At 49.4% G+C, this 27559-nt stretch overlaps 1 protein-coding gene across 4 annotated transcripts; it reads left to right on the top strand.

Annotated features, from left to right (window-relative positions):
• The first annotated feature begins 34 nt into the window (after positions 1-34).
• Kctd10 (potassium channel tetramerization domain containing 10) lies at positions 35-26610 on the top strand. Of its 4 annotated transcripts, none has more exons than XM_090320310.1 (7): positions 35-111; positions 7735-7948; positions 15704-15873; positions 18286-18375; positions 18698-18750; positions 20668-20863; positions 24253-26610. In XM_090320310.1, the coding sequence occupies exons 1-7, from the start codon at positions 109-111 to the stop codon at positions 24475-24477; spliced, it is 951 nt and encodes a 316-aa protein (XP_090176436.1). In that variant the 5' UTR covers positions 35-108; the 3' UTR covers positions 24478-26610. The 4 variants fall into 4 exon arrangements, with proteins under 4 accessions (XP_090176436.1, XP_090176435.1, XP_090176433.1 ...); XM_090320309.1 differs by lacking the exon at positions 35-111 and adding an exon at positions 281-348; XM_090320307.1 differs by lacking the exon at positions 35-111 and adding an exon at positions 412-704.
• The last annotated feature ends 949 nt before the right edge of the window (positions 26611-27559 follow it).

Consider the following 27559-nt stretch of genomic DNA (forward strand, 5'->3'; position numbering starts at 1 on the left):
CAGCGGAAGTTCCCGCCCACGGCCCCGCCTCCGCCTCTGGCTCCGACGAGCAGGGAGTTTCCTGCCTCTCAGTCGGGATTTGGAGTCTGCGGCGTCCTCCGGCTTTTCATGGTGAGGAGGGCGGTGCCCGTCGGCGGGGACTCGGGGCGGGGGGCCCTCGGAGCCCGACGGCCGCCTGCGGGGGGAGCTGGGGGCCGCTGGGTCGGTGCGGTGGGGTCTGGCGGTGGTGGGGGACGGGGCGGGGGCCGCGCCGGAAGTGGGGGGCGGAGGAGGGCTTTGAGTGGAGAAACGGTGTTGTGTCAGTCAGTCTCGGTCTGTCGGTTTGTCTCCATGTCTCCTCCTTGGCTGGTAGGGATCCTGGAAGGAGTTTGGGGTGGGTGGGGGGGGGGGTTCGGAGGCAGACGTGGTGGGTCCCTAAGTCTTGAGTGGGAAGATGGTGAGAACAAAGAGTTCAGTCGTGGGGTGGGAATGAAGGTTTTGAGGGACAGTGGAGGAGAATGGCGGGTCAGGACGGGGTGAAGTGGGAACCCTTACAGCAGAGCGAGAGGGGTCTTGGAAGCCAACAGGGTAGTGAGAGTTCCGGGCTTGGCATCTGGGGAAGGGGTGCCAGCCGTCTGCGGTCAGGGTGCCCCCTTCGCTCCCCCAGTCTAGCCACACCAGTGGCCGCCTGCCTGCCTTTTCTGAGCCACCTTTCGTCGCAGCCGGTGAGTGACCATGCCCCAGGATGTCTCACCTAGCAGTCTCAGCTGTGGAAGTGTTTCTCTTTGGACTTGAGCTCTTGAATAGTCTTTTGTCCTCAGGTGTAGATGACCAAAGCTCAGCCTGAATAGAGCCTCTTTTAACACCTCCATGATCACTCCCCTGAGTAGATGTTGTCTTCAGGGAAAGATCAGTTGGGAAAAATGACTTAAACCTGCCTTTGAATTCAACTTTCCATTTTGTGTAAAAAAAAAAAAAAAAAAAGCCTTCTCAGGGAAGGGATGCTGCCCAGAGTGTTCCTCCTAACTCCGGCCAGCAGCAAACATTACCTGGAAGCTAGTTAAAAGGGACCGAATTTTCAAAGCCTGGGCACAGACAGCCTGCTGGTGGGGGGGAGATTAGTGGTTTATTGATTTGGGCTGTGAAGAAGTGGGATTGGTGACAACAACATAAACTCTTTGTGCTAAACAGGCTAGAAATGTTGTATGCTGACCAGAAAAGAAGAACTTCCATTGGGAATTGTCATTCACTGTCTTATAAGCAACTTGTGGATTCAGAATAATGCTACAGTTAGGTAGTTAGTATGGTTTGGTTTGGTTAATACGGAACAGACTTTTCTGAGTTATAGTAGTACCCTTAGTTTGGGGAGCTCTTAGGCCTGCATTCAGCACAGTGTTTGCTAAACTTGCCTGCAGTGAGAATCCCTCCTCCAGACCTTGGTTTTGCCTTCATATCCCTTGTGGCTTTTGGATCAAGAGTTAGTTTCACAAACACCTTACTTAACTCAGTGATACTGAGCCCTAGCAATGCATCTGAATCACCAGCTACTGTGCTGCTGTTCCTCCCCCTTCCTGAGAGTCTGATTAATTGATCAAAGGTTTAGTTAGCCCAGGCAGACACCAGCTGCTGCTCCTCCTCCTTTTCTCCCTCTTCCTCCTTTTCTTCTCTCTCCCCTTCTCTCTCCTTCTTCCCCTCTCTCCCTCTCCCTCTCTGCCTCTCCCTCCCTCTCTCTGCCTCTCCCTCCCTCCCTCTCCCTCCTTTTCTTCTCTCTCCTTCCCCTCCCTTCCTCTCCCTCCTTTTCTTCTCCCTCCCTCTCCCTTCCCCCCCCCTCTCTCTCTCTCGAGCTTGAACTCTGGGCCTGGGCACTGTCCCTGAGCTCTTCATCTCAAGGCTACTACCCTTACCCCTTGAGCCATAGAACCACTTCTGGTTTTCTAGTGGTTAATTGGAGGTAAGAGTCTCATGGACTTTAATGCCTGGGCTGTCTTTGATCCTCAGATCCCATCCTCCTGTGTAGCTGGGAGCTAGGATTACAGGAATGAGCCACTGAGCCTGGCTCTTTTCTCTTTTTTGATGCTGGCACTGGGGCTTGAACTAGAGTCCAGGCTGCTCTGTAGCTTTTTCACTCAAAGCTGGAACTTTATCACTTGAGCCCCCAATGCCACTTCTGGCTTTTTAGTTGGAGATAGTCTCACAGATTTTCCTGCCCAGGCTGGCTTTGAACCATGATCCTCCCATCTCAGTCTCTTGAGGAGCTAGGATTATAGGTGTGAGCCATTGGTTCAATGGCACTATCATTAATATAGGCTGGGAACAGCTAGTCTTAAAGGGATCAAAAGGAAACTGAGAGTTAGGTGCCAAGTGCTTTACCATTAGGTTAATTGCAGGTTCAAACATGAGGAAGAAAGTGGTATAACTGGGGTTGCAATCCACATGTGCACAGCTCTTAATCATTTCTCTGTGTACACAAGGTACATACACATGCTCTCACACGAAACAGTATTACGTAGTTCCTACCATCCTTTTCCTTGCCCAACTTTCTCTTCAAGTCACTGATTTTCCCCCTTTAGCTAATCTTTTTTTGTTGTTATCAGGCTTGAACTCACAGGTTTGAACTCTTTAGCTCAAGGTTAGTGCTCTACCACTTTGAGCCTTAGTGCCACTTTTGTTTTCTAGTGCTTCATTGGAGATAAGAGTCTCATGGATGCTGGCTTTGAACTATGTATCTTCAGATCTCAGCCTCCTGAGTAGCTAAGATTACAGACATGAGCCACTGGTCTCTGGCCCTTTAGCTGATTTCTGTTTTTGCCCAGTTACTACCTGCTTTTGCCTCTGAAGCTGTGAATTGAGGTTTGATTTTACTTATGGTGCTTTGGTTTGTTTTTAATGCATGGACCAATAAAGCAAGAAGTCTAAGAACTTCTTCAAGATTACTGAGTTAATTATAGCCTAATTAAGGATTACAAAACTTTTTAGATCAGCATTGCAATATTTGCTGCACATTAGCTGTACCTGGTGAAACTTAAAAGTTCTGTTACTTAGGCCAAACGCCCAATATCCCATTGACAACGGGATTTCAACAAGTAGGTCCCAGACATTAGTATTTTATTTTTGTTGTTGTTTTTTGTTTTTGTGGGTTCTGGGCGCTTGAACTTGGCCTGGGTGCTGTCCCTGAGCTCTTCAGCTCAAGGCTACCGCCTACCCTTGAGCCAAGCCCTACTTCCCATTTTCTAGAGGTTACTTGGAGATAAATCGCAGGTGATCCTTTTGTGCCCAGGCTGGCTTCGAACCTTGATCCTCAGATCTCAGCCTTCTGAGTAGCTAGGATTACATGGGTGAGCCACTGCGCCCTGCTTATTTTATTTTACTGGTACCAAGGTATGAACTCAGGACCTCCTATTTGCCCAGTTTGCTTTTGGCACTTAAACCTTTGAACCATGCCTCTAGCTCAGCTTTTTTTTATTTTCCCCCAAGTCCTGGGACTTAAACATAGGGCCTGTGCCTTGTCTCTGAGCACTAGCCCAAGGCTAATCCTCTACCACTTGAGCCACAGCACCACTTCTGGTTTTATGGGGATTCATTGGAGATAAGAATCTCAGAGACTTTCCTAGAAACTGTGACTCTCAGCTCTTGGCCTCATGAGAAGCTAAGATTACAGGTGTGACAGCCGCCAGTTCCTGGCATGCTGGATATTTTGAGGATGGAGTTTCAGACTTCTCTGCCCAGACAAGCTTTGAACCTCAGTCCCTGGATCTAAGACTTCTGAGTAGCTAGGTTTATAGGACTGAACCACTTGTGCTCAGCTTTAGCAATCGGTATTACTATTATTTCAAATTGTTATTTTTACTTGTACTGGGCATGAACTTAGGGCTTTGCATTCTCTCAGCTTGCTTGTCATAGTAGCTTGCTTTTTATGGCTGACTCCCAATCACTTGAGCCACACCTCCAGATTTTTTTGTTCTGGTTATTTGGAAATGGAGTCTAACAGACTTTTCTGCTTGAACTGGCTTAGAACCATGATCTTCCTGATGATTACCAGGGTCAAGCCACTGGCACATGGCAACACCAGTAGTTTTTACATTTGCTCTAGTGATTCTATGGTGAGATCTGTTTTGAATCAGCACTAGTAGTACTGAGGGCAGACAGACAGGAGATGAACCTTGGTTTACCCACCTTACTGGAATATGCTGATTGAATCCACCAGCAATATCTTAAGTACCAGTGACTTCACTGTTTCTTGTATCCAAGTTTGCGCTTTCCCTCTTCCTTCTAGCCTCATTAAAAATGAAATCATAGCCAGGCATGGTGGCTCATGCCTATAATCCTAGCCACTCAGAAGAAGTTAATTGGAGATTTTGAGAGCATTCCAAATAATTTGAGAGCCATAGATTCCTGTGGGCTCCCTCAGAGCATGGACGGGAGGGCATTGCCCGCAGTTGAGAGATGAGACCAGATTCAGGTGGCCCACCTATACCCCCAAGCTATTAAGTGGCAGGTCTCACTCCCCAGCCCTTACCCACACATTGCTTCTCATCTTAGGGCTTATTGTGATTGTGTGATTGTGTATGTGTGTATGTGCGTGTGTGTGCGTGCACGCGCGCACAGGCGTCCATGTGCCACGCACGTGTACAAGTGCCTTACTGGTACTTGAATTCAGGGCTTAAGCACTGCCCCTTAGTTATTGTCGTTGTTGTTTTCCCAAGACTAGTGCTCTACAACTCAAGTAACAACTCCACGTCTGGCTTTTTTTGGTTAATTGAAGATAAGAGTCTTGCAGACATTTCTGCACAGGCTGGGTTTGAACCAGATCCTCAAATGTCAGTTTCCTGAGTTAGCTAGGATTACAAGTGTGAAGCTCACCCTCCCTCCCCCTGTATACATATACATACATACATATACATAGATGTGTGTGTGTGTGTGTGTGTGAAGGTAGGAGAAAGACCAGCCACTGTAATTCTAGCTACTCAGGAAACAGATTGAGGATCTTGGTTCAAAGCCAGCCAGGTAAGAAAGAGAAACTCTTTATCTCCATCATCCACTAGAATATTGGAAGTGGAGCTGTGGCTCAAAGTGGTAGCAAGACACTCTGAGACAGTGCCCAAATTCAAGCCCCACAACTGACCAAAAAAAAGAGCGATGGGGCTTTTCTTACTTACATATCATGGCTCTAAATATGCCAAGCTCGAGGGATTTCTGGGCTGGCTCATCACTGACTCCATTCCTGGCTTTGAGAAGTGACTAGCACTCTTTGGGCCAAGGTACCTTTTGTTGTTGTTTTGAGATAACATCTGGCTGTGTAGCTCAAAATCCTCTTGCCTCAGCCTCCTGAGCGTTGGGAATACAGGTATGCCCTACTACCACGCCTGTCTGGGTCTTGGCATCTGAATTCCCCAAAGTGGAAATGACAGTATCTGTCTTTGATTGGATTTCCCAGTCACAGGTGGTGATAGAAATAAAGGGGGGGGGGGGCTTCTAGAGCGGTTAGCAGCCATCTCTGCCATGACTAGAGTGGGGTTCCACTCACATCCAGCTTAAAATACTTAAAATACACTTTGTGCCAGTGGTCTACACAAAGATATGGACAGCTCCAAAGATGTTCATACAGTAAGTGTTGTCTCTTTTTTTTTTTGGTCTGTTTTATGACTTATAAGACAGTACACTATTTCCCATGAACATATAATTATGTAAGTTTAGATCTGCAAAGGATGCTAGAAAAGTATTTCCAGTTTTGGACACATTTTCTTTAATACCCTCTTACCTCTAACCAAATCACAGAACTATGAAACTTTTTCCCTCTCAATCTCTTCCTGTAAGCAATTTCTGTCTCCCATAAGCTCACGTAGGGTGTCTGCTCAGATGTCCCAGAAAAATTGAGGCAGCTTAGCCAAGAGCCTTTGCCAGCATGGATGGTGCCTGGAGCTGTCTGTCACTCTGCTGTTACAGGTTATTACCTGCCATGTCTTTCTTGTCTTACCAGTTATATATGTGTCACCTTTGCTGTGGGAAGTCTTTCTGGAAAAGATAGAAAAGCATGAAAGAATATAAAGTCAGTTGCCAGAATAGTTGTCAGCAGGGCGCTGGTGGTGCATACCTTCAATTCCAGCACTGGAAACATTTTTAGGCATGAGGGCCAGGATTTTTGAGGTCAGTCTGGACTGATCCCCGCCCCCCACACAAACATTTTATACTGTGAGGGCAGGTTTTCTAGTGAGAAATCACCTTGGCACACTAGTTCTCTCGGGTGTGCCTCTGCGTTGCCTGGAGAGAGGACAGAAAGGCATCTCAGGATTTGGGGCGGGTTGAAGAAGGGGCTTTGCTCTAAGTTGAATGCTGTGGCTGGTGGCTCATTCTGTGGCTGAATCTCAGTGATTCCTGTCTGGAAGGTGGGGAGGGGTAGGGGCAGCTGAAATTGCATTAGCCACGTTAAGGGGTGTGGCTGTGTGGATACTGGATACTGCTCATGTGTTTTGGTATGTGTTCAGACATGATTGTGGGATGGTCTTGTTTCTGTCTTAGAGCAACACAGCCCCACAGCGGCCTTGTCTGATGGTGAAGTCCTGAGAAATTGTTCCTTTTCTAGGGAAAGGATAGACTTACCCTTGGTGCTTTTCTTTTTCTCAGTGCTGGCCCCAGACATCTCCTGCTATAGAACTTGACAGAATCCTTCATTCTAAAAAGCTATCTCTTGGAGTACATATGCAGGTGCCTATCTCCTTTTCCATGCCTGCTTAGCTCAGACATTTCTGTCTGTATTTCTCTTTCCCTTCCTCTCTCTCTTCCTCCTCCTCTTCTTCCTTTCCTTCTTTCATTTGTGCTGGTCATGGAGCTTGAATTCAGGGCTTAGACACTTACCTGGGCTTTTTTGCTCAAGGCTAATGCTCTACCACTGGACCCGCAGCTCGACTTCTGGAATTTTGGTACTTATTTGGAGATAAGAGTGTCATAGACATTCTCACCCATGTTGGCTTCAAAAAGTGGTCCTCCAGAGTAAGATGACAGGTGTGAGCTACCAGTGCCAGGCTGTGTGTAGCAGTGCTGTCAGATTGTCACAGGATCTTGTGTCTGAGTTATTTTTTTTAATAATGGTTATTTTTCCCTTTTATGAATGTTTATTTTTTTATGTGATAACAAGGAATTGGACTCAGGGCTTCATGCATGCTAGGCAAGCAGCACATCCCTGCCCTGTTTATTTTTGAGAACTTGTAAGAGTTTTTGTTCGTGCATAGAAACTCTGTCCTGTAGGAAGTGTTGGGAGTAGGAGCTGGATGGCATTCAACATTATAAAAGCATGTTTCACATATAGTTCAGCACAAAGAGGGTGCCTGCCTCAAGTTTTTGTGGTGGATGGCAGTGAGGAAGGCAGGGCGCCTGGCAAGTACTTTGCTGCTTTAGGCAGCCCGGGGGTTGATTTATTCTGGCACTGGACAAAAAGGAAGTTCTTACAGCCCAAGAATTTGCAGCAAACCTGTGCCTGTCTAGGTGTGGTTAGCCTGACCCCTCGGCAGGGTCAGCCGATCCCCTGCCTTTCACTGCCGTTGTCCCCCAAGCTTGCATAGTCTTTGACGTCAGAAGTCCTGGTTTTTGTTGTTTTTTTGTTTTGTTTGTTTTTTCTGTAAACTTTCCTGGAAACAGACTTCTACGTTGTAAATGCCATGCACTAAGCAAGCCACCCCTAGGGGCTAAATGGGGCCCGCAGGCTGAAAGGAGGTGTGCCAGCCTGGCTCGATGTGGTGACCCCATCCTCTCCCCTGGCAGGAAGAGATGTCGGGAGAAAGCGTGGTGAGCTCAGCCGTGCCGGCGGCTGCTACCCGCACCACCTCCTTCAAGGGCGCCAGTCCCAGCTCCAAGTACGTGAAGCTGAACGTGGGCGGAGCGCTGTACTACACCACCATGCAGACGCTCACCAAGCAGGACACCATGCTCAAGGCCATGTTCAGTGGGCGCATGGAGGTGCTCACCGACAGCGAAGGTAAGTCCCCCCACCCCACCCCGCACACACCCAGGCCCCACCTGTCAGCTCCACAGGTGGACACCAGTGGGGCAGCTGCACATGCAGGTGTGACGCGTGCTCCCTCTCCTCCCAGTGCAAGGGCGTCCTGCACGTCCCTGGGAGCCTCGACCCAGGCTGGGAGTGCCTGTGCAGGAAGTGACGTTGAAGCCTGGGCCTGAGGATGAGTAGGACTTGCTGAAAGGGGACTTAGTTGATTTTCTGTGTGACTTTGAGAAGGTGCTTCCTTCCTCCAGGCCTGGGCCTGCCTCTCTAAAGTGGAGGTGAGACTAGCTGCCCTAGTAGTGTCATGTTAGCTCCATGACTGGAGAGTGACGCTCAGGCCTGGGAGACACCCGTTTTTCTGGCCTCTCCCCACCAGTGTGGGGTCCTGACCAAGCCCTGGCTTCCCCTGTAGTCGCTAGTGGTCCTAACCAAGTGGCCTGCTGCTCAGCATCCCATTTTTCTGGTGTGGTGAAACAGGCACAGCGATCCTACCCCATGAAGCCATTGATATGTAGTATTTGGCTCACTTGTCTAGTGCTTGTGTGTGTGTATGTATATATGTATGTATGCATGTATGTTGTGTACGCAGGCACATGCACTTCCTATGGAAAGTCAAGTTCATAGAAGTGTTTTTCTGGAACCATCTCTCCGTACCCTGAGAACAGTCCCAGAGCCCTGGGCACGGCGGGGCTTAGGAGTGTAATCAAACGGTTCCTGCCTTCCAGGGATCTGAACCTGGGAGGGTGCAAGTTTTGACTTACACAGTGAGTTTGGAGGCCTGAGTGTCATGTTGCACTCTGTAGTTGGGGTACTAGCTAGTTAGGCTATTTTCCTCTGAGTTCTGGAGCAGGGCAGACTGCAGGCAGGGGCTCTGCTCCCTGGAGCCTAGGTTTTGGTCAGGCAGTGATTAAGTGTGACCACTGAGTGGTGCAATGCACCCCCATTGCCCAGGGCGGGTTGTGGAAATCAAGACAATGGTGCCCCAGCCACAGGAGGAAGCAGATATTATCTGAGATCCCAGAATTGTTGGGGTTTTTCCTCCTCCCTACCCAGTCCTGAGGGGTGGGTTTCCGGTAGAGCTGCTGAGTGGCTTTGAAGGCCAAGTGGAAGCCTCTTCCAGAAAGGCCTCACCTGGGCGGCCTAATAGCATAGCAGATGTCCACCTAGCTGGACAAAGAATATTGCATGCCCACCAGCAGAACTGTGCCTGTCCTAAACCCTTGCAGAAATATGGCCTTCGCCCAGTGCCACTGGCACCTCTGTCTCGGGGAAATGAGTATGGTCCCTGACACTCTGAGTGTGTTATACGTGTCCCACTGCTGGAGCTTTAGCCCCCTTCTTTCTCGCTAGGAACAGCTCATGGTATGGCATTGACATAATCCTCATGAACCCCACTGAGGAGCAAGGCTTTGGAAATGCTTTGTCCAGAGCTACAGTATAGGGCTAGAAAATGTGAAGCTGCGGACCCCAGGACTTGCTGCCTCTCAGCTGTCTGTTGCCCAGGGTTTGTTCTGAGCTCCCGAGTCGTGTCACCTGAGTGTGTGGCAGCCTCATGGGTCATTTCTGGTTTTCTTCTTCTCCCCTCTCTTCTCAGTGGTGAAGGAGAAAACCTTGCAGAGTTAGGAAGTTTAGTGAAGGTAGTAGAAAGCACTTAGCCATGCTCTTAGCTGTTAATGACCAGGTCATCCTGCCCAGGGCAGGGCCGCCAGACAGGAGGGAAGAGCCTGCTGAGAAGCAGGACAAGAAGACGTGGCCTGGAAACATGGTGGCTGTGAGCATGCCTTCCTCTGACTCTGCCCCAGAAAAGTCTGTGTTTTGGTTTTTTTTGTGGTTGTTACTGTTTTGGGTTTGTGTTTGTGCCATTCCTGGGCCTTGAACTCAAGGCCTGAGCACTGTCCTTGAGCTTTCTCAAGGCTAGCATTCTACTACTTGAACTGCAGCATCATTTCTGACTTTTTCTATATATGTGGTACCGAGGAATTGAACATGCTAATAAGCAAGCACGCAACCACTGGGTCAAAGTCCCGGCTGAAAAGTCTCGTTTTTACAGTGCGAGAAGTATGTATTTGTGTGTGCACACACATTAATACTAGGGCTTGAATTCAGGGCCTGGGTACTGTCTCTGAGCTTTTCTTTTCCTCGAGGCTTGGACTCCACTATACTTAATCCATACCCCCACAGGCTTTCCTGCCCAAGCTGGCTTCAAATCATAATCCTCAGATCTCAGGCTACTGAGTAGCTAGGATGACAGGCGTGGGCCACCAACACCAGGTCGTGCTAGAATTCGTGCCTGAGGCCTTGTCAGCATGGTGGTCGGGATGGATTTGTATCACGCTGTTTGAAATAAGAATTCAAATTCCCTTCAGCACTGGCATGGAGTTTTTTTTGTTTTTGTTTTTGTTTTTTTTTCCTGTAACTTAATATACTGCTTCTCCCCCTTGCATGGTTTCAGGTTGCTTTCAGAATTAGAGAGTATATAACCTAGATCAAAGAAGAACCATTCTTTTTATGATAAGTACATTCTCCTCAAACCACTCAGAACAGGCATAAAGCATGGCCTATGTTATACCTTGCCTAATGCCTCCTAGTCTCACTTGGAGTTATGAGTGATCTTGTCACTCAAACACTTTGATGCTGGTCCCTGGGTCTCAGACCAGAAAGCCAGGTATGCTGGGTGGGGCCTCTGGGCTTTAAGAGCTTGCCAGATGTGCAGCCACGTCTGGGAACCCCCAGGGTGGACCTTTCCAGGTAGTGTCTGCCACAGCTGTTGTGTGTCTATGAGCCATATCCTGGTGCTGTGACTTTGAACATTTGGTTCATGGTGCCATATTGTGTGCATTCTTTGTTTGCTTCTTTAGCTTGTGACTTAAAACCATGAATAAATAGCTCTAGCTCAGACATTTCCCTGTGGTAATAGTCCATTGTAGAAGCATGCTGCCTCTGATGGAGCCACACATGATTCCTGGCCAGATAGTTTCCAGTGTCCCTACTTGGGAATGTTGACCTTCCCAAATGTTCTCCTTGTCCCCATATGAGTTTCAATAGGGCACTGATTCCTAACCTTTGCCACACCATGGTGCACACAACAGATCCTATTGTGCTTTAAGTGAACAGACTTGAGACCAGTTCCTACTCTGCCATCTCAGGGACTGCGGCATTAAGTTTTACCTCCAGCCCCTCATCCTCTGAATGATATACTACTTTATTTCCAATAGTCTGACCCTACCTCAGGTGCGTGTGTCAGCTTACATGCACACAGTGAGCTGGGATTTTGCTAGTACTGGGTGCTGTCAGACCTTTTAGCTATTGCCAAGCTTGTGGTTTACCCTATGGTACCTTGAAATCTAACTCCCATTTCCTGCATGGGGAGCAGGAAATGTTTTCCCATTTCTTCCTACTTTTACTCCGTTATACTTCCTTAAAACTTTCAAAGCAACAATAACTACAACAACTTAATATGGTATCCCTTGGCTTTGTCTTGTTTCCTAACGTACCAAGCATCTTTTTTTTTTTACAGTTATTTATTTGGGTTCCATAATTTAGCTGCGTGATGGCATATTGTTTATACATTTCCTTTTTTTGCTTCTTGCTTTGCAGAAGTGCATAGTCTAGATCTTATTTCTTTGTGGTCCTGGGTTGCCAGATACATTTTCCCAGTCTGATCTGTGTGTGTGTCTGTGTCTGTGTCTGTGTCTGTGTCTGTGTCTGTGTGTCTGTCTCTCTCTGTCTCTTTCTGTCTTTTTCTGTCTCAGCTAGTACCTAGTACCAGGTCTTGAACTCAGGGCTACAAGTTCTCACTGAGCTTTCTCTGCTCATTAATTGGCTATTGAATCTTTCAGAGACTTACTGCCTTGGACTTGCCTTCAGACTGTGATCCTCATATCTCAGCCTCCTGAGTAGCTAGAATTGCAAGCATGAGCCACTGTTCACTGGTGTTTGACTTGCTTAACTTTTTAAATGGTACCTTTTTTTTTCCTCTCCCAGTGCTGGGGATCAAACCTAGAGGCTCCCTTACTTTAGGCAAGTGCTAAACCACTGGGTTCTACTTATAGCCTGTATTTAGGCCTTTAATCTACACTGTCCTTGGACACTTTTTGCTCAAGGCTAATGCTCTGCCACTTGAGCCACAGCACCACTTCTGGCTTTTTTTTTTTTCTCTGTGTATGTGGTACCGAAGAATCAAACCCAGGGTTTCATGCATATGAGGCGAGCACTCTACCATTAAGCTATGCTCCCAGCCCTGCATTTTTTTTTTCTAACCTAGAGGACAGTTGACAGTGTCTAAAAGATATTTTTGGTTGTCACAACTTGGGGGTGGGCATTAAGAGTCCAGGAGTGCTACCAAATCACCTGTGGAAGTCTCCATGACAAAGTTACCCAGTGTTTTAGTCCATAGTCTTGGGTCAGAGATCCTGATCTAGAGACTGAGATTCAGGAATGAGGCAGATTCCTCAGATTTGCATTTGTAACAAGTATTTCAGGTTACTTTTTTTTTTTTTGGCCAGTCCTGGGCTTGAGCTCAGGGCCTGAGCCCAGTCCTTGGACTTTCTCAAGGCTAGAGCTTCACCACTTCCGGCTTTTTTTCTATGTATGTGGTACTGAGGAATCGAACCAGGGTCTTTGTGCATGCTAGGCAAGCACTTTTACCGCTAGGCCAAACTCCCGGTCCCCTTTCAGGTTACTTTTAAGGTCAGGCAAGTTTATACAGCAGTTATAAATAATTTAGCATAGCGAGGAAAGGCCTGCAGAGGCCCCTGGAGGAATATAGAAGGAAAAGGACATCTGGACATCCCCAGAGAGTAAATAAGTGATATGCTTGCATGGCTGGCAGGAGATGAGTGTAGTGGTCTAGACCCCAGGGCACCCTTCCCCCTGGGGGTCCTCACCTGTCCCTCCCCCTGCTCTGTTCTTGGCAGGCCTGATGCTCAGTGCTGTCTGTGCCTTCACCTTCTGGCTTTATGCCAGCCCTTTCTCAAGGGCAGTTTGGGAAGAGGAGACACCTGACAGAGCTTGAATGAAGTATTGATACATGTGCAAGTATGTGCAGAGCTGATTTGTCAACACAGGCCCCAGCTCTCAGGCCCTGCCATGCTGTGGGAGTCCTGGCCTGTCCGGCCTGCTCCAGCCTGTCCCCAGTGGCCATGGGCTCCATGGCAGAGGGACGGGTGCCCCCCGGTACAGAGTGCTTGATGCCTGTTGCTGTCCTACATTACATGCAGGCATCAAGCAGTTTTTCAGGGACAGATTTCCTACTTGAAAGCAACCAGAATATTTTAAAGTCTGATGAAGTGAAACCTCATGGAGAGCGTGGCCTGCGCCTTTGCCCTTATTTGTCCAAAGTATGATTCCTTAACCACAAGCATTTCCTGGTTGCATTCTTGAGCCGGAGCCCAGTGTCACCGTCCGCCTGTTCATTTATGGAAACTCTGGGCTGTTGCCTAGGGTCCTTGTGCTCCACCCTCCTCCCCCAACTTGATTTCTACCTGTACCAAAGACAGGACATGGGCCAGGTGACTCTGTCACCATTTTTCTTAAAGCCTAGGTTTCTTTCTTTTTTTTTTTTTTTTTTTTTTTTGCCAGTCTTGGGCTTGAGCTCAGGGCCTGAGCACTGTCCTTGGACTTTCTCAAGTCCACTTGAGCCTCAGCACCACTTCCAGTTTTTTTTTTTTTCTATATATGTGGTACCAAGGAATCGAACCCGGGTCTTCATGAATGCTAGGCAAGCACTCTACCACTAGGCCAAACTCCCTGCCTAGCCTAGGTTTCTTAATGCTGGTGGTCCTGCCCTCCCCACTTGGGCATGTTACTGAGCCTCTGGGGGACCTTTATTTGCTCAACTGCAGGAAATGAACCTCCCCCAAAAGAACAGCAGGGAAGTGAATAACTGCCTTTTCACGCCTTAGCACCCTCTTGGGGACCCAGGCTGCACGCTGTAGTCTGCAGGCAAAATTCAGCCTGTACATGCATTTTATTGGCTCTGCGATGGATTGATGACATTTTAAATCAGTTTACCATCCTTTAAAGGTAAGATTCACAGAAAATCTGAGTTTCTACCATTGCTCAGAATGTCAGAGTTCAGCCAGCCTGGGTCCACATTCCTGTCCAGCTTCTCGAAGCTGGGCAGAGGAGGCCGAGCTCCTCCTCTGCTCACTCACTCCTGCTGCTTGCCGCCCTGTGGGCAGCTTAGTTGTGTAAGATATTCAGTCCGGATTTTGTTGTGTCAGATGTGGAAAGCAGCGGGAAGGGACATTATCTGGAGGTCACTGTCAGGGCGCTGTGATCTGCCAGGCCTGTGAAGGCCTCTTCCTTCCTTGCAGCCAGGATTGGACTGGCCCCGTCCAGCATTCTTCTTCCTATGGACTCAGGAAGCCAGAACAGGAGTGGGGGTGGTCCAGAGAGGAAGGCCCACAGACTCAGAGGAATGTGGACCTGGCTTCTTAGCAACCCCATGGTGACTGCTGCAAAGGAGAAAGCCAGGAGAGGCCACGTGGTGAGGACTGGCGATGTGCACTAAGGGGCAGGCAGAGGTGGCCAGGCTGTGACTTGGCACAGGAGGAAGGCACTGAGGACTCAAGGCCTACCTTCTCCAACTTGGGAGCAGAAGGGGAAGAAAAGGAGCAGAGGGGCACAGGAGACGCTGAAGCTTCTTGCTGAGGACACTGCTGGTCAGGAAGGTTGAGACTTGCACATCTGCCTGACTTCTGTGCCCATTTTATGTCCATCTTTCCTCCTTCTGTCTTTCCTTTCTTCCTCCCCCCTTCTCTCTCCCCTCTTCTCTCTCCCCCTCTCCCTCTCTCTCCTTCCTTCCTTCCTTCCTTCCTTCCTTCCTTCCTTCCTTCCTTCCTTTCTTCCTTCCTTCCCAGTCGTGGGGCTTGGACTCTGGGCCTAGGTGTGGTCCCTGAGCTCTGCAGCTCAAGGCAAGCACTCTACCACTTGAACCACAGTGACACTTCCAGCCTTTTCTGTTTATGTAGTACTGAGGAATCGAACTCAGAACTTCATGCATGCCAGGCAAGCACTCTACCACTGAGCCACATTCCCAACCCATCTCTCCATTTTCTGTTGAGGCTGCTGGTTTTTGCTCCTCTTCTGTCTCTTCCCAGGCCCCAGTCCAGGCTCCTCCTCCATTGCATTGTGGGAAAGGAATTTTGAAAACCCTTTGGTGGTCTAGTATAGGCCCCACTGAGCAGGGAACGCAGAGGGGACAGTCCCTTGACCCCTCTCCTGGGATTCCCACAGTATCTGCTTCTGGCCAGCAGCCGGGACATTTTCTCACAGCTAATAAACAAGCTCCCATCTTTCTATGCAGACTGAAGGGCTGGGTGGCAGGGTCTTTGGTCCTTGAGCTACCACTAGGCAGGAGTTGCCCAGATAGGTGACTTCCTGTGCTGGTACCAGGGAGCCTGCATTCTGAGGAGACGGCTGAGCTCCTTCATTCTCAGCAGAGGGGGTGAGTATGGCAGTGTGCGGTGGGGGAGTAGCCTTTCTCCTCGGGTGTGGGGGAAGTATTTAAGGACGCCGCAGACATGCCTTTAGGCCCAGGGGGCCTGGAGTTGGTGGTGTGTCCAGCCCCTGGGACCTGTAGGCTTTGGCACTGCTGCCTGGACGTGGACACATGGGGAGGGGGGTGCACCTGCTCTCCCCTGGGAGGGGAAGGGAGTCAGGAGACAGCCTGGGCTGTGTCATGTGTCCCACAGGAGGGCACCGTGTAACTAGCTCTTTTCCTTGCAGGCTGGATCCTCATTGACCGCTGTGGGAAGCACTTCGGGACGATACTCAACTACCTGCGAGATGGGGCCGTGCCACTGCCCGAGAGCCGCCGAGAGATCGAGGAGCTGCTAGCAGAGGCCAAATATTACCTGGTCCAGGGCCTGTTGGAAGAGTGCCAGGCGGCACTGCAAGTAGGCACCCCTTTCTTCCCACATGGAGGGCCACCACGCACACTTTCTCTCTCGTCCCTCTTTGCAAAGCCAGGGTGAGCTTGCCTCACATTCACTGTCCTGAAGCCTGTCTTCTAGTCTCCCCAAGAATAGCTGTGCTACTAGAGATGCTAAACGCAGTGGGAGTGGGGCTCTTATCTTGTTGGGATGTGGCATTAGACGCATTTTATCCGGGGGGGGGGTGCCCTAGTCTCTGCCTCCCCCAGGACACTGTTTAAGGGGTACTGAAGGCTTTTAGGAAAGCTCTCTTCAGCCCTCATGCTCTTGTGTTCTCTCCTGTGTGCATTGAAGCCCTTGATGAGTGACTTACAGGGCAGAAACTTGGAGGAGTGTCATCGCTCCCTGCAGATAGTGGGGACAGCTGGACTCAGAAGGACCCCTAGGGTCAGGTCTGGTGACAGTGCACTCCTGCAAAGCCAGTGCTTCTAAACATGGCCAGGTTCCGACACAGTGGAGAACCAGAAAAGTCCCTTTGGCTGCCATACAACCTCAATTTGTGTTTGTGTCATGCTTGATTGTATCTTATCTTCCCTAGGCCACAGGGCTATATGTCTGGCCCTCAGCTGGAGCATAGCTCATTGTCCCAAGCTCCTAGGGGCACTGGCCTTGCACCCATCCCACCTCTGCCTCAGGAGCTGTGGACCATCTACATCTAATACAGGATTGCAGCCGCCTTCTCCTCCTCCTTTTGGTTGTGTCTGCAGAGTCAAGATGGTGCAGCAGGAATACCACCCACCTCTCCCAGCTGTCCTCACTTCAGGCAGATTCTTGTAGTCACTTTGTTTACTTTCTGATTTCCTCAGAGCTGCTTGTGCTGCTGTTTACTGATTCACATCTCTGACATTGTCTGCTGGCATTACTATAATCAGATGAGCTTACAAGCTTATCCCTTTCCCCAGTATAACCCATCAGTTTGCATTACGATTGTACATTGATTGACTGTTGTGGGGGTTATGGATGCATTTCATTTGCTTCATTTCTAAGCATATATCCCCAAATTCAACCTCTCTGTTTTCAGTCCAAGAGTCAGTCTCACATTGGACAGCGTCCTCTCCATCTGGGTTCTGTTTCTGTAAGACCTCCTTCTGCCTTCCTGTAGAGCTGACCCCTTGTTTTCCCACATAGTCTTTGTCTTCTACTGTCTCAGACTTGTTTTTTCTTAATTTTATCTTTTCAGTGTCATGTTGCATTTTTGCTATTATGTTTCTACCCTCTAAGAGCTCTCTCTTGCTCTCAAAAAGTTAGTTGTTTCAGAGGCAACCTGTTTACCCTCTCTGTGTCTTTCCTCTTCTGTCTGCTGCTAGGATATGAGGTTTACTTTCTGCCCCGTCACTGTCTGGTTCTTCCCTGACTTTTCCTGTTCTTTGTATTGGTTTCTGTCTGTTTCTCTCAAATTGTAAGACTGTGTTGGTTTCTCTTGAATTTTAAGACTGGAACTCTGCAGTGTGAGCAATCCTTGATATTCAGTATGCATTGTGGTTGGGTGGCAGGCCAGCTTTCTCAGTGTGACCCCATGTCAGATACTGACTACCAGAAGTCTGGATGTGGTAGCACACATTGCAATGCAGCTTCTTGGCAGGTGCAGGCAGAATGATTTCAGATTCCAGGCCAGCCAGGTTACCTAACTAGACCCTGTCTCCAAGAAACGCCTTTCTGGGGGCAGGGGATATGTGACTGGCCCCCTGAAGTGTGAATAGAGGAAGACCCAGAGCAGTCATGTAGTATGCAGAATAGGGACTTGGCCCTGTCCTCTGCTATTCAAACCAGCACTCAGCCTTCATAAGCTGTCCAGCCTCCTGGGCTGTGTTTATTGATGATGTTGTAAGGGTTTGAACTTAGAGACTTGCTCTTGCTCTCTTGCCAGCCTCCAGCTCTGCTCTATTGAGTCACAGCTCCTCTTTCAGCGTTTTGTTTTTTTGTTTTTAGCTTAGCAGTTAACTGCAGAAGAGTCTTACAGACTTTCCTGAGTAAGCTGGTCTTGGACCATGATTATCAGGCCTCAATCTCCTGAGTAGCTAGGATTATGGGTGTGAGCACAGACATCCAGGTAGCCTCCTAGTTTAATACTTAGTTTGCTGAGCTCACCTCTGTACTTCTTCCTTATTTCTCTGTGGTCATAGGGCTTTGTAGGAGCTCTTGGTGAAACTAGGCTTCATCTGCCACATTGAGAGCTCGGGTTTAGTGTCTTCCTGGGCCAGGGCACTGCATTATCATTATTCGCACTTGCTGAGCCTCTGTTGTGAACTGGCCCTAGAGTCAGAGCATGCTCCTCCTGCCCCACCTTCCTTGCAAGCCTGTAGTCAGGCAAGCCAATGGAACACCCCTACCCCCGGCAAGGCAGACCACCTAGGCTGAAAGAATGTTTTGTTCCAGCAGAACAAAGACACTTACGAGCCATTCTGCAAAGTTCCTGTCATTACTTCATCCAAGGAGGAACAAAAACTTATAGCTACCTCCAACAAGGTACGTCGGAGGCGCCTGTGGGGTTTCTTCTACCAGAAATGGTAGAGATTCTTAAGATGATGTGTTTTGAGATGGACTCATGCCTAACTGCCAGCACCAGGCCTGAGCAGGAAGTGACAATGCCTGTCCTATTGCCCTTGGGCCAGATGGACTCCCCCGCCCCCACAACCCCCAGCAAACTGTGCTTATGGTCATGGCCTCCTCTGCCTCTTGGCAGAGCCCCAGCACTTTGGGAAGCCTTCAGCTCATTGCACCTGCACACTAAGTAACTTTATTTTTCTTTCATCTTTTTTTTTTTTTTTTTTAAAAAAACAACCCACAGCCAGCCGTGAAGTTGCTCTACAACAGAAGTAACAATAAATACTCCTATACCAGGTAAGGATACAGCCACCACACTCCTCCCTGGCCAGCTAGAAAAACCACACTCCCCTCCTGCCAGCCAGCCCCAGCCTGTAGCGTCCCCCAGCACCTCGCTGACTGGGCACCCGGAGATGTAACTAGAACCTGTAGGCCACAGCGCCCCAGGCACCTGCCTTTCTACACCAGTGACAAAGTTACACAACCATCAGCACTTTCTAGTTTTATATTTTCATCATCCTCAAAAGAAACTGCCCATTAGCAGTCACTTATCCCAGAAGCCTTGGCATCCATTAGTCTGTATTTTCTTTGTAGATAGTCTTTTCTGGGCATTCCACATGAGTGGAATCATATAACATATGTCATCTTGTGACTGGTCTCCTGCATCTAGCATACTGTTCCCAGGGTTCATCTGTGTTGTTGTGCCCAGCAGAACTTTGGTGGGTTTTTTTTGGGGGGGGGGGGGAAGGTCAGTTATGGGGCTTTTGAACTCTGGGCCTGGGTGCTGTCTTTAAGTTCTTCAGCACAAGGCTAGCATTCTACCACTTGAGACACAGTACCACTTCGTTTTCTGGTGGTTAATTGTAGATAAGAGTCTCTCCGAGCCGGGTGTGGTGGCTCACACCTATAATTGTAGCTACTCAGGAGGTTGAAATTTGAGGATCAAGGTTCAAAGCCAGCCTCATCTCCAATTAACCACCAGAAAACAGGAAGTGGTGCTCTGGTTCAAGGGGTAGGGCAGTAGCCTTAAGCCAAAGAGCTCAGGGACAGTGTTCAAGTCCCATGACCCAACCCCAAAATTAAAAAAGTCTCATGGACTTTCCTGCCCAGGCTGGCTGGCTTTGAACCCTGATCCTCATATCTCAGCCTCCTGAGTAGCTGGGACTATAAGCATGAGCCACCAGTGCCTGGCTTCTTTATTCCTTTTTTTTAATGGCCAAATAATGTTCTGTTGTGTGTCTTGACCACATTTTGCTTCCCCTTTTGTGTATATGGGAAGTTTCTGCCTTTTGGCTATTTTGAAGATTGCCGCTATGCAAGTATGTGTGTGAACTTGTCATGTATTTCAGTGTTCCTTAAGTAGCTGGGAGTGAGATTTTTCTGGATGTTGTGACATTGGGGCCTGTCAAGTGTGTATATGTGTGTGAGTGTATGTGTGTGTATGTTTTTCCGTTATGGGGCTTGGACTCAGCCTGGGCACTGTCCCTGAGCTCTTCAGCTCAAGGCTAGCACTCTTCCCCTTGAGCCTCAGGCCACTTCCAGTTTTCTGGTGGTTAATTGGAGATAAGACGTCTCACGGACTTTAGTGCCTGGGCTGGCTTTGAACTGTGATCCTCAGATCTCAGCCTCTGAGTAGCTAGGATGACAGGTGTGAGCCACCGCACCAGGCCTGTCAAATGTTTTTCAAAGTTGCTGCCCCATTGCACAGTGCCACCACAGCATTAGATAGTTACACACCTTTGGCTATCCTGGGAGCATGGGGCTGTAAGCCAGGATTGGAGGGGTCGAGTGGGAGGGACTGGAGGGGTGGGGGAGTGATGTAATAAAGTAGTTGAAGACCGTAATCTCTCATAGGATCCAAAGTGTCCCTCGAGCAGCACCATCTGCCCTGTGTTAGTGGGGTGCTCCCTACCACTGGTCCTGTGCCCAGAGGCCCTGCACCCCAGCATCTTGCCTACAGCAAGCATAGTGGGACTCAAACATGCTGGATAGGAGCACAGGCTTGGAGGGCCAGAGAGCTTTGTGGTTGAGACCCAAGCCTTGGGCAGTTGCTAGATTTCTCTAGATTTCTCTGGTCTTCCAATTTTCTTCGAGCGAAGAAGGAAATGCCTTTCTCTTGGCATTAGGGTGAGCAGAAGTGAGATAGGAGAAAGGGAACTTAGGCATGTGTAGCTGTGCACAGCTGTGTTACCTCATGGAATGCTCTTTCTGCAGCAATTCTGACGACAACATGTTGAAAAACATTGAACTGTTTGATAAGCTGTCTCTGCGCTTTAACGGAAGGGTCCTGTTCATCAAGGACGTCATTGGGGATGAAATCTGCTGCTGGTCTTTTTACGGTCAGGGCCGCAAGATTGCTGAAGTCTGCTGTACTTCCATCGTCTACGCCACCGAGAAGAAGCAGACCAAGGTAAGGGGCCAGGGAGTGCAGTGCCCAGTGGCTGCCCTGCAGGTCTGCACACAGCCTCTCCCCACTCACAGGGAAGCCTTCGAAAGTGCTTTCTTGGCCTTGTGCTTGCTTACATGAGACCCTGGAAAGTAGTCACTGTAGGTCTTGGAGAAGCAGGCTAGCCTTCCCTCTGATGCCTAGCAAGTGGAGACCGCAGCCATGCCATGGCCCAGTCATTGTGCCATATGTGTGAACTGAGTTTTAGCCCTGTGCCTGTATGTGTCTAGCTGTAGTGTTTTCTTCTTCTGGTCATTGTGACCGTGCTGTTCCCATGACGTCACTGCCCACCCATGTGGTCCCATGCTCCTCGAAGATCTTGACCTTGACTTTCTAGTCACCACTACTTGCTGCATGTCTGTCCTGCTCTTGCCCACTACCCAGGCTGCCCTCCGCTCCCAGGGCATGGGTGCGTGTCATACTGAGCTCCAGATTTTCCTTCTTTGTGTCATTTTTTTTTCTTCCCTCGGTGTCAGTCTTGGGGCTTGAACTCAAGGCCAGGGTGCTATTGAGCTTTTGTGCTCAAAGCACTCTGGCACTTGAGCCATAGTTCTGATAATTCAAAGAGAGATAAGAGTCTCATGGAGTTTCCTACCAGGGCTGCCTTTGAACCAGGATCCTCAGATCTGAGTCTCCGGTATAGATAGAATTATAGGCGTGAGCCACTGGTGCCTGGCTGAAACCAGTACTCTTGACCTCATGCTTGACTTCCATTGCCAAGCCATTCTGCAAGGCTAGGTCCTGCAGCAGAGTGCTGCAGGAGATCTGCTCTGCTGGCATATGAACCTCAGCTCTTCCACTTGAGGAAACCTTGTCTTCTCTTTAGGTCTTCTGCCCTTGCACTACCAAAGACGCCCTTTCTCTTCCCATCTAGTCCCCCTCCCATCTCAAAGCTTGCCATCCCTTCCTCTTGCCTCTTTCCCCTTCCCTCCTCCCTCTTCCTCTCCTTTCCCCCCTCTTCCTGTCTCTCTGTTGCTTACATTATACTATGCCTAGTCATTTCCCTCTCTCAACGTATCTAAGGGAAATCTGAGTCCCTATGACCTAGAGCAGTTGTGTCACAAGCAGGTTGTCATGCCTCTAGTCATCCGTGTGCCCTCTGTCGGTCACCTGCTCAGGTTATTATTGTACCTGCAGATTAAGAGTTAACATAGTGGGATTCTGAGCTGGTCTCAAACAAAACACAAATGAAAGAAGTGTAGAGGACAAAGGGGAAAGTCTTTTCCCCTGATATTATGACAAATGTAAATCATGTGCAGAATTAGACATACACAGCCACAGTGATCTCCAGGGTCCAGTTGTTTGGTTTCGGTGGCCACTGGCTCACGGTGGCTGTTGTCAGTCTGTGTCCACCTCCCCTCCCCAGCACAGCACTGACTTGGAAACGGCCTGTGTTCAGGAGCTATCCTGAATGACAGAGAGCATTTCTATGGTAGCCAAGAAGGGGGAAACACTGAGCTTTTTTGCTTCAAAGCCAGCAGGGAGCCAGAATCACCTATGCTTCACCAGCAGGCCACATCTTGCCTCTTGTCTTCTGTGAATTTCCTTTTTTTTTTTTTTTTTGGCAGCCCTGGAGCTTGACTTCAGGGCTGTCCTTGGGCTTTCTCAAGGCTAGAGCTCTACTACTTGAGCCACACCACTTCCCAATTTTTTCTGTGTATGTGGTACTGAGGAACTGAACCATACATAATCTTTGTGCATGCTAGGGAAGCACTCTACCACTAGGCCAAACTCCCAGCCCTGAAGTTTGTTTTTTTTTCTGGGGGGGTGGGGGGAGGGCGGGAGTCATGGGGCTTGAACTTGGCCTGGGTGCTGTCCCTGAGCTCTTCAGCTCAAGGCTACCACCTACCCTTGTTTTCTAGGGGTTAATTGGAGATAAGAGTCTCAGGTTCTTTTGTGCCCAGGCTGGCTTTAACCCTTGATCCTCAGATCTCAACCTCCCGAGTTAGCTAGGATTACAGGTGTGAACCAGTGCGCCCAGCCTGAAGTTCTTTTTGTAAGGGTATGGGTTCCTCCTGTAATTAGACTCCATGGCTTGAGCTATTTTAAAATAGCTTCCCTTGAGTATAAAAAGAGTAATCATGTTGACTAAGTTAACATGTCAAGGTTTCTTATCTTTAGAGCTTAATAGGGAGCAAAGGAATCCAGAGGCTGTGTGGCTCGATCTCTGCTGTGTATGGATGAACAGGTGGCTTCCAGGGCAAGCCTGTATACTGTGTCTGTGAAGCTAGCGGGTGGGAGAGCCAGGCTGGAGGGCCAGCTTCCTCCCCACGCCTTCTCCCCTCTTCCCGTGACGTCCATGCATTCGGTATCCCAAATGCACAGCTGTTCTCAGCCGCAGTCCTCTGGGAACTGTGTCTTGAGGCCGCCACTCAAGACACTATTGGAGTTCCACTGCAGCTTCTTGTAAGGCTGACATCTTTCTTTGACCCACTAAATCTTTCAGGCATGATTGTCTTTCATGGTTAATTTGGAAAGGGTGTGGATAGCCGAAACTGAAGTTGAAGCAGGTCTTCAACACATACACCATCCAGTTGGTTTTTGAGTCTTGGGTTCTCAGAGTAGATAATGGAGCCTGACTTGTGCATTGGTGGCCTCTCCTCCTTCCACTTTGTCCTCACCACACTCTCACTGAGTCCTTCCAGTCAGGGGAGTGTTATGTGTGTTCTAGAACGTTCATGTAGTTCTTGGCATTGTTGTCTACTCTGCACTCGCTTGTGGAATGTTCTTGTGAACATGGTCGGGTAGTCCTAGCCTCTGTGTGGACCAGCTTTGTGCACAGGAGTTGGGATTTTTGTTGCTCATAAGCTGAGTGGTTTTGGGTTGTGTCCTGACATTTTGCTCATCTCAGACATGGTCTCTTCCTAGGGAACACATTGGCATTTGGGTTTTGTTTTTGCCAGCCCTGGGGTTTGAACTCAGGGCCTGGCCACTGTCCTTGAGCTTCTTTTGCTCAAGGTGAGCATTTGATCACGAGACCTCCATTTCCACCTTTCTCTGTTTATGTGGTACTGAGGAACTGAACCCAGGGCTTCATGCATGTTAGAGAAGCACTCTACCACTAAGCCGTACTCCCAGCCAGCTTTTGTCTTCTTCAGTGTGTAAATATACATGTACAAGAATTCATGTGCATGGGATTCAGGGTAAAATGTGTTGCCTGTGAGAAATGGGGATGGGGGAGGACAAGGGTTCGGGGAGTCTTGTTATCGTTCCTCTTCAGTCTCTGCTGAGTTTACCACCACGTGTAAGTATTGTGAAAGCAATAGCCTTTTCCTCAGCCCCCAGGGCCGTGTTTAGCTGCAGGTCTAGGTATATCATACTAATGCACCCACCCTGTCCTCTGTGGGGTGCAGGTGGAGTTCCCCGAAGCCAGGATCTATGAGGAGACCCTGAATATTTTGCTGTATGAGGCCCAGGATGGCCGGGGACCTGACAATGCTCTCCTGGAGGCCACTGGCGGGGCGGCTGGACGCTCCCATCACCTGGATGAGGACGAGGAGCGCGAGCGTGAGCGGATTGAGCGTGTGCGGCGGATCCACATCAAGCGCCCGGATGACAGGGCCCATCTCCACCAGTGAGCAGGCTGGCGGTGGACCCAGGCACCCTCTGCCCCACCTTCCTCCCCTTCCACCCCCCATCCTGCCCCACTCAGATCCTATGCAGACTTCTAGCACCTTCTACCACCCCTGGAGCCACTTCTGTAACACGCCAGGTGATTCTCTTGCTATGTCTGGACAAGGTGGGTTGATTCTGTCTTGCCCAGGTATACGCACCCCTCTTGTTGAACATGCTGTGGCTTAGGTCTCCACTTTGTGAGACTCCGAGGAGCCAGGCTTTCTTGGTTCTCCAAGAAAAAGTCCAGATGCGAGGAGTGTGTGTGAGGACTTTTGTTTGCGGTATTTATTTTTGTGGGTGTTGACTGTTAGGGTTTCTCTTCCGAGTCCGGCTCTGCTGTCAGCAGGCACGAGGGGTGATGAGCCTCCTCTACTTTCTGGCCGCAACAGACTCGGCCCCAGTCCTTGTGCGTTCTGATGAATGGCTGCAGTGCAAGTGGGACCTAAGGAGTGTCTCGTCACTCCGTGTTCCTCAGCGTTGCTTTGGGTGTAACGCCTTAGGGAGTAAACCTTTTGCCACCCTGGCAAAAGGGTGCTGGAACCATCATGTTGGCAGAAAGCAGAGTTTTCCCTGGCAGTGTGCCCTGTTCTCTTCCTGGCTCCTTCCTCTCCTTGTCCTTGATCTACTCCGTTCCGGGGGTGGGGGGGCTCCCCCTCTGGTCGCCTCGCAGGCTGAGCGGCCCAGGAGCCACTCCTTCCCCTGCAGAAGTGGGTGCCTTGCCTTTTTGGTCAGCAATCATGTGGCTCCAGCTGCTTACTTGCAGCCTGGTACCCAGGCCGGTACCAGCTCCAAGGGAGCTTGCCCACTGTAAGTGCCGCTCTCTAGATGCCCTCGTCCTCGTCTGTTTGAGCAGCCGCAGTGACTAGGCTGAGTGTGTGTGCAGATACCCGTATGTATTCATGTCTGTGTAAGGGATCTGTGTGTGACTGTTGGCAGGGATGGATGCTTGCAGGGCACAGGTGGCCCTGGCAGAGCCTGGCTGTGCAAGGCACTTGCACAGGATGGATGTTCTCAGTTACCTACCTCCCAGATTCTTCCGCATCTGCGCAGGAGCAGAGCGAGTCATGGCTGACGGGGTGGTTGAGGTAGACTAGGTAAAGTAGCACAGGGAGATGTGAATGTGTGTCTGGTGATGGATGGATCTGGTCTGCTTGGCCAGGGACTTGTTGTCGTTTTATACCAAAGGTGTTGACATGGGCAGCCTTTGACAGGTGTACTCCAAAAAACAAGGTTCTGCTTTGGAACTTTTTGTATCTGGCAGCAGAGCTACAGTGAAACTGACTCAATCATGCCTTCCACCCAAACCCATGTATTGGGTAGATGCTTTTTAAACTGTTGTGTGGGAAACTTTTATATTAGGCTCTTTGGGTTTTATTATAGTGCTAAGGAAAGGGAACTTAAAAGTGTTGTTTCGTAAACATTTTATACTGTCAAAGTTTTAAATGCCAACCCTGCCCCTTGGGTTCAACTTTTTTTTAGACAGTTCAAGTAAATGTCAGTTGTGATGTTTCCTGTAGGAACAGAAAGCCATTGTGTAAGTTTTGGTTTTGTAAATGTTTGTAGAACAGTCACATTTGTCAGCTTCTGCACCATAGGACCTGGTGTTCCGGCAGTTTCCCCCAGCCGCACCTCTAGTCATGCCATGGCGCACGGCCACTGTGACTAGCACTGGCAGTAAAGAGACTGCAAGGAACTAACTTGTCTTAGGCTGGCATGGAGGGTGAACGTATGTGTGAGAATGATCCAGATAAAACGCTGGCCTACGATTTAGTAAAGAGTAAGAGGTTTTATTAGGAAGAGGCTGGGACAGCTGTTGGTCCCTGGTAATCAAGTTTTGTGACCACGGCCCTTGCTTTCCCCTCCCTCCTGTGGTCAAAAGCTGGTTGGCCTTGGTGAGGTTCTGGCCCCGTCTAGGCATCCTCACCTGTATCTTACCAAATGTGTGTAAACACCAACCACTCCACCCTCCCTTAGACAAGTCTTGGTCACACTTCCATGAACCTCCGTCACTCCATGCTGTTAAGTTCTAAAAGTAGTCAGTTGGTCTCATACACGCATCGTGGGCATATGTAAAATAAAAGTCTTACCATGCTGTGTTTCCGTCTGTCTTTGGGTCTTTTCAGACATGCGCAGTGTGGCCCCTGCAGGGCTGAGCCTCACCCCGGCTTCACCACCTATGGGCGTTCACAGTGGAATGAGGCCATACGTCATTTCCCTGCAATGTTTAACACTGAAAGGAAGTCTGGAGTGGCAGACTTCCAGTAGAGGCCGGGCTCTTTCCTTGAAACTAAGTTGTAAGTTCTGTTTATTTAAAGCAGCATTGAAGTTTCACGCTTTGTGGCCCCAGGCAGTACTTTGTCGCGTGTTGGAGACTCTCCTGTCCACCCTGTATTGACATATCGATGGTCTGTGGAGCACAGGCCTGCTGGGACGACCACCCATCCTGCAAGCTGGAGGCCAGCACCCAGAGGAGCATGTGAACAGAGATGCTGGGCTCAGCTTTTCCACATGTCACGGGCGTTCTTCCTTGAAGGTGTAGCTCCAGGTTCCTCCTTCCCCGGGACCTTACTCAGGCATGCGCAGCTGGTGACGGGAGAGGTCAGACAGCTTCATCCATCAGGACTTCCTTCGCGTAGACACCTGGGTAAGAGCCACACACGAGGGGCCCGGGAATATTATAGCCTGAGGCAGAGGCAGGCAAACCTTGTAGCTGCACCATTTTGAAGACTGTAAAACTTTGGTCCCCTCAGTTAAACTTGCGCCTCCAGGAGACGATGATGTGACATTGTTGAAAAGACATTTTTATGTACGGGTTAGATGTGTGTGAATTCAGATGAGACGTGGGCCTACCTAGGTCTCCCCTACCTCCATTCTCAGTGCTCTCATCTCAGCCTCCTGCTGGCTGGGATTAGACCTGTGTGCCACAGCACCCTGTCAGGACACACAGTACATTTGAAGGGTCTCAACCCCCTCTGCTTTTGAACAGGTCACTTTCTGGCACTGGATTAAAACTCCTCTGTGCACTGTACCTGGAGGGGGCGGGTT

The sequence above is a fragment of the Megascapheus bottae genome, chromosome 28 (assembly GCF_031878675.1).
Source record: "Megascapheus bottae isolate mThoBot1 chromosome 28, mThoBot2.hap1, whole genome shotgun sequence".
Taxonomy (NCBI): domain Eukaryota; kingdom Metazoa; phylum Chordata; class Mammalia; order Rodentia; family Geomyidae; genus Megascapheus; species Megascapheus bottae.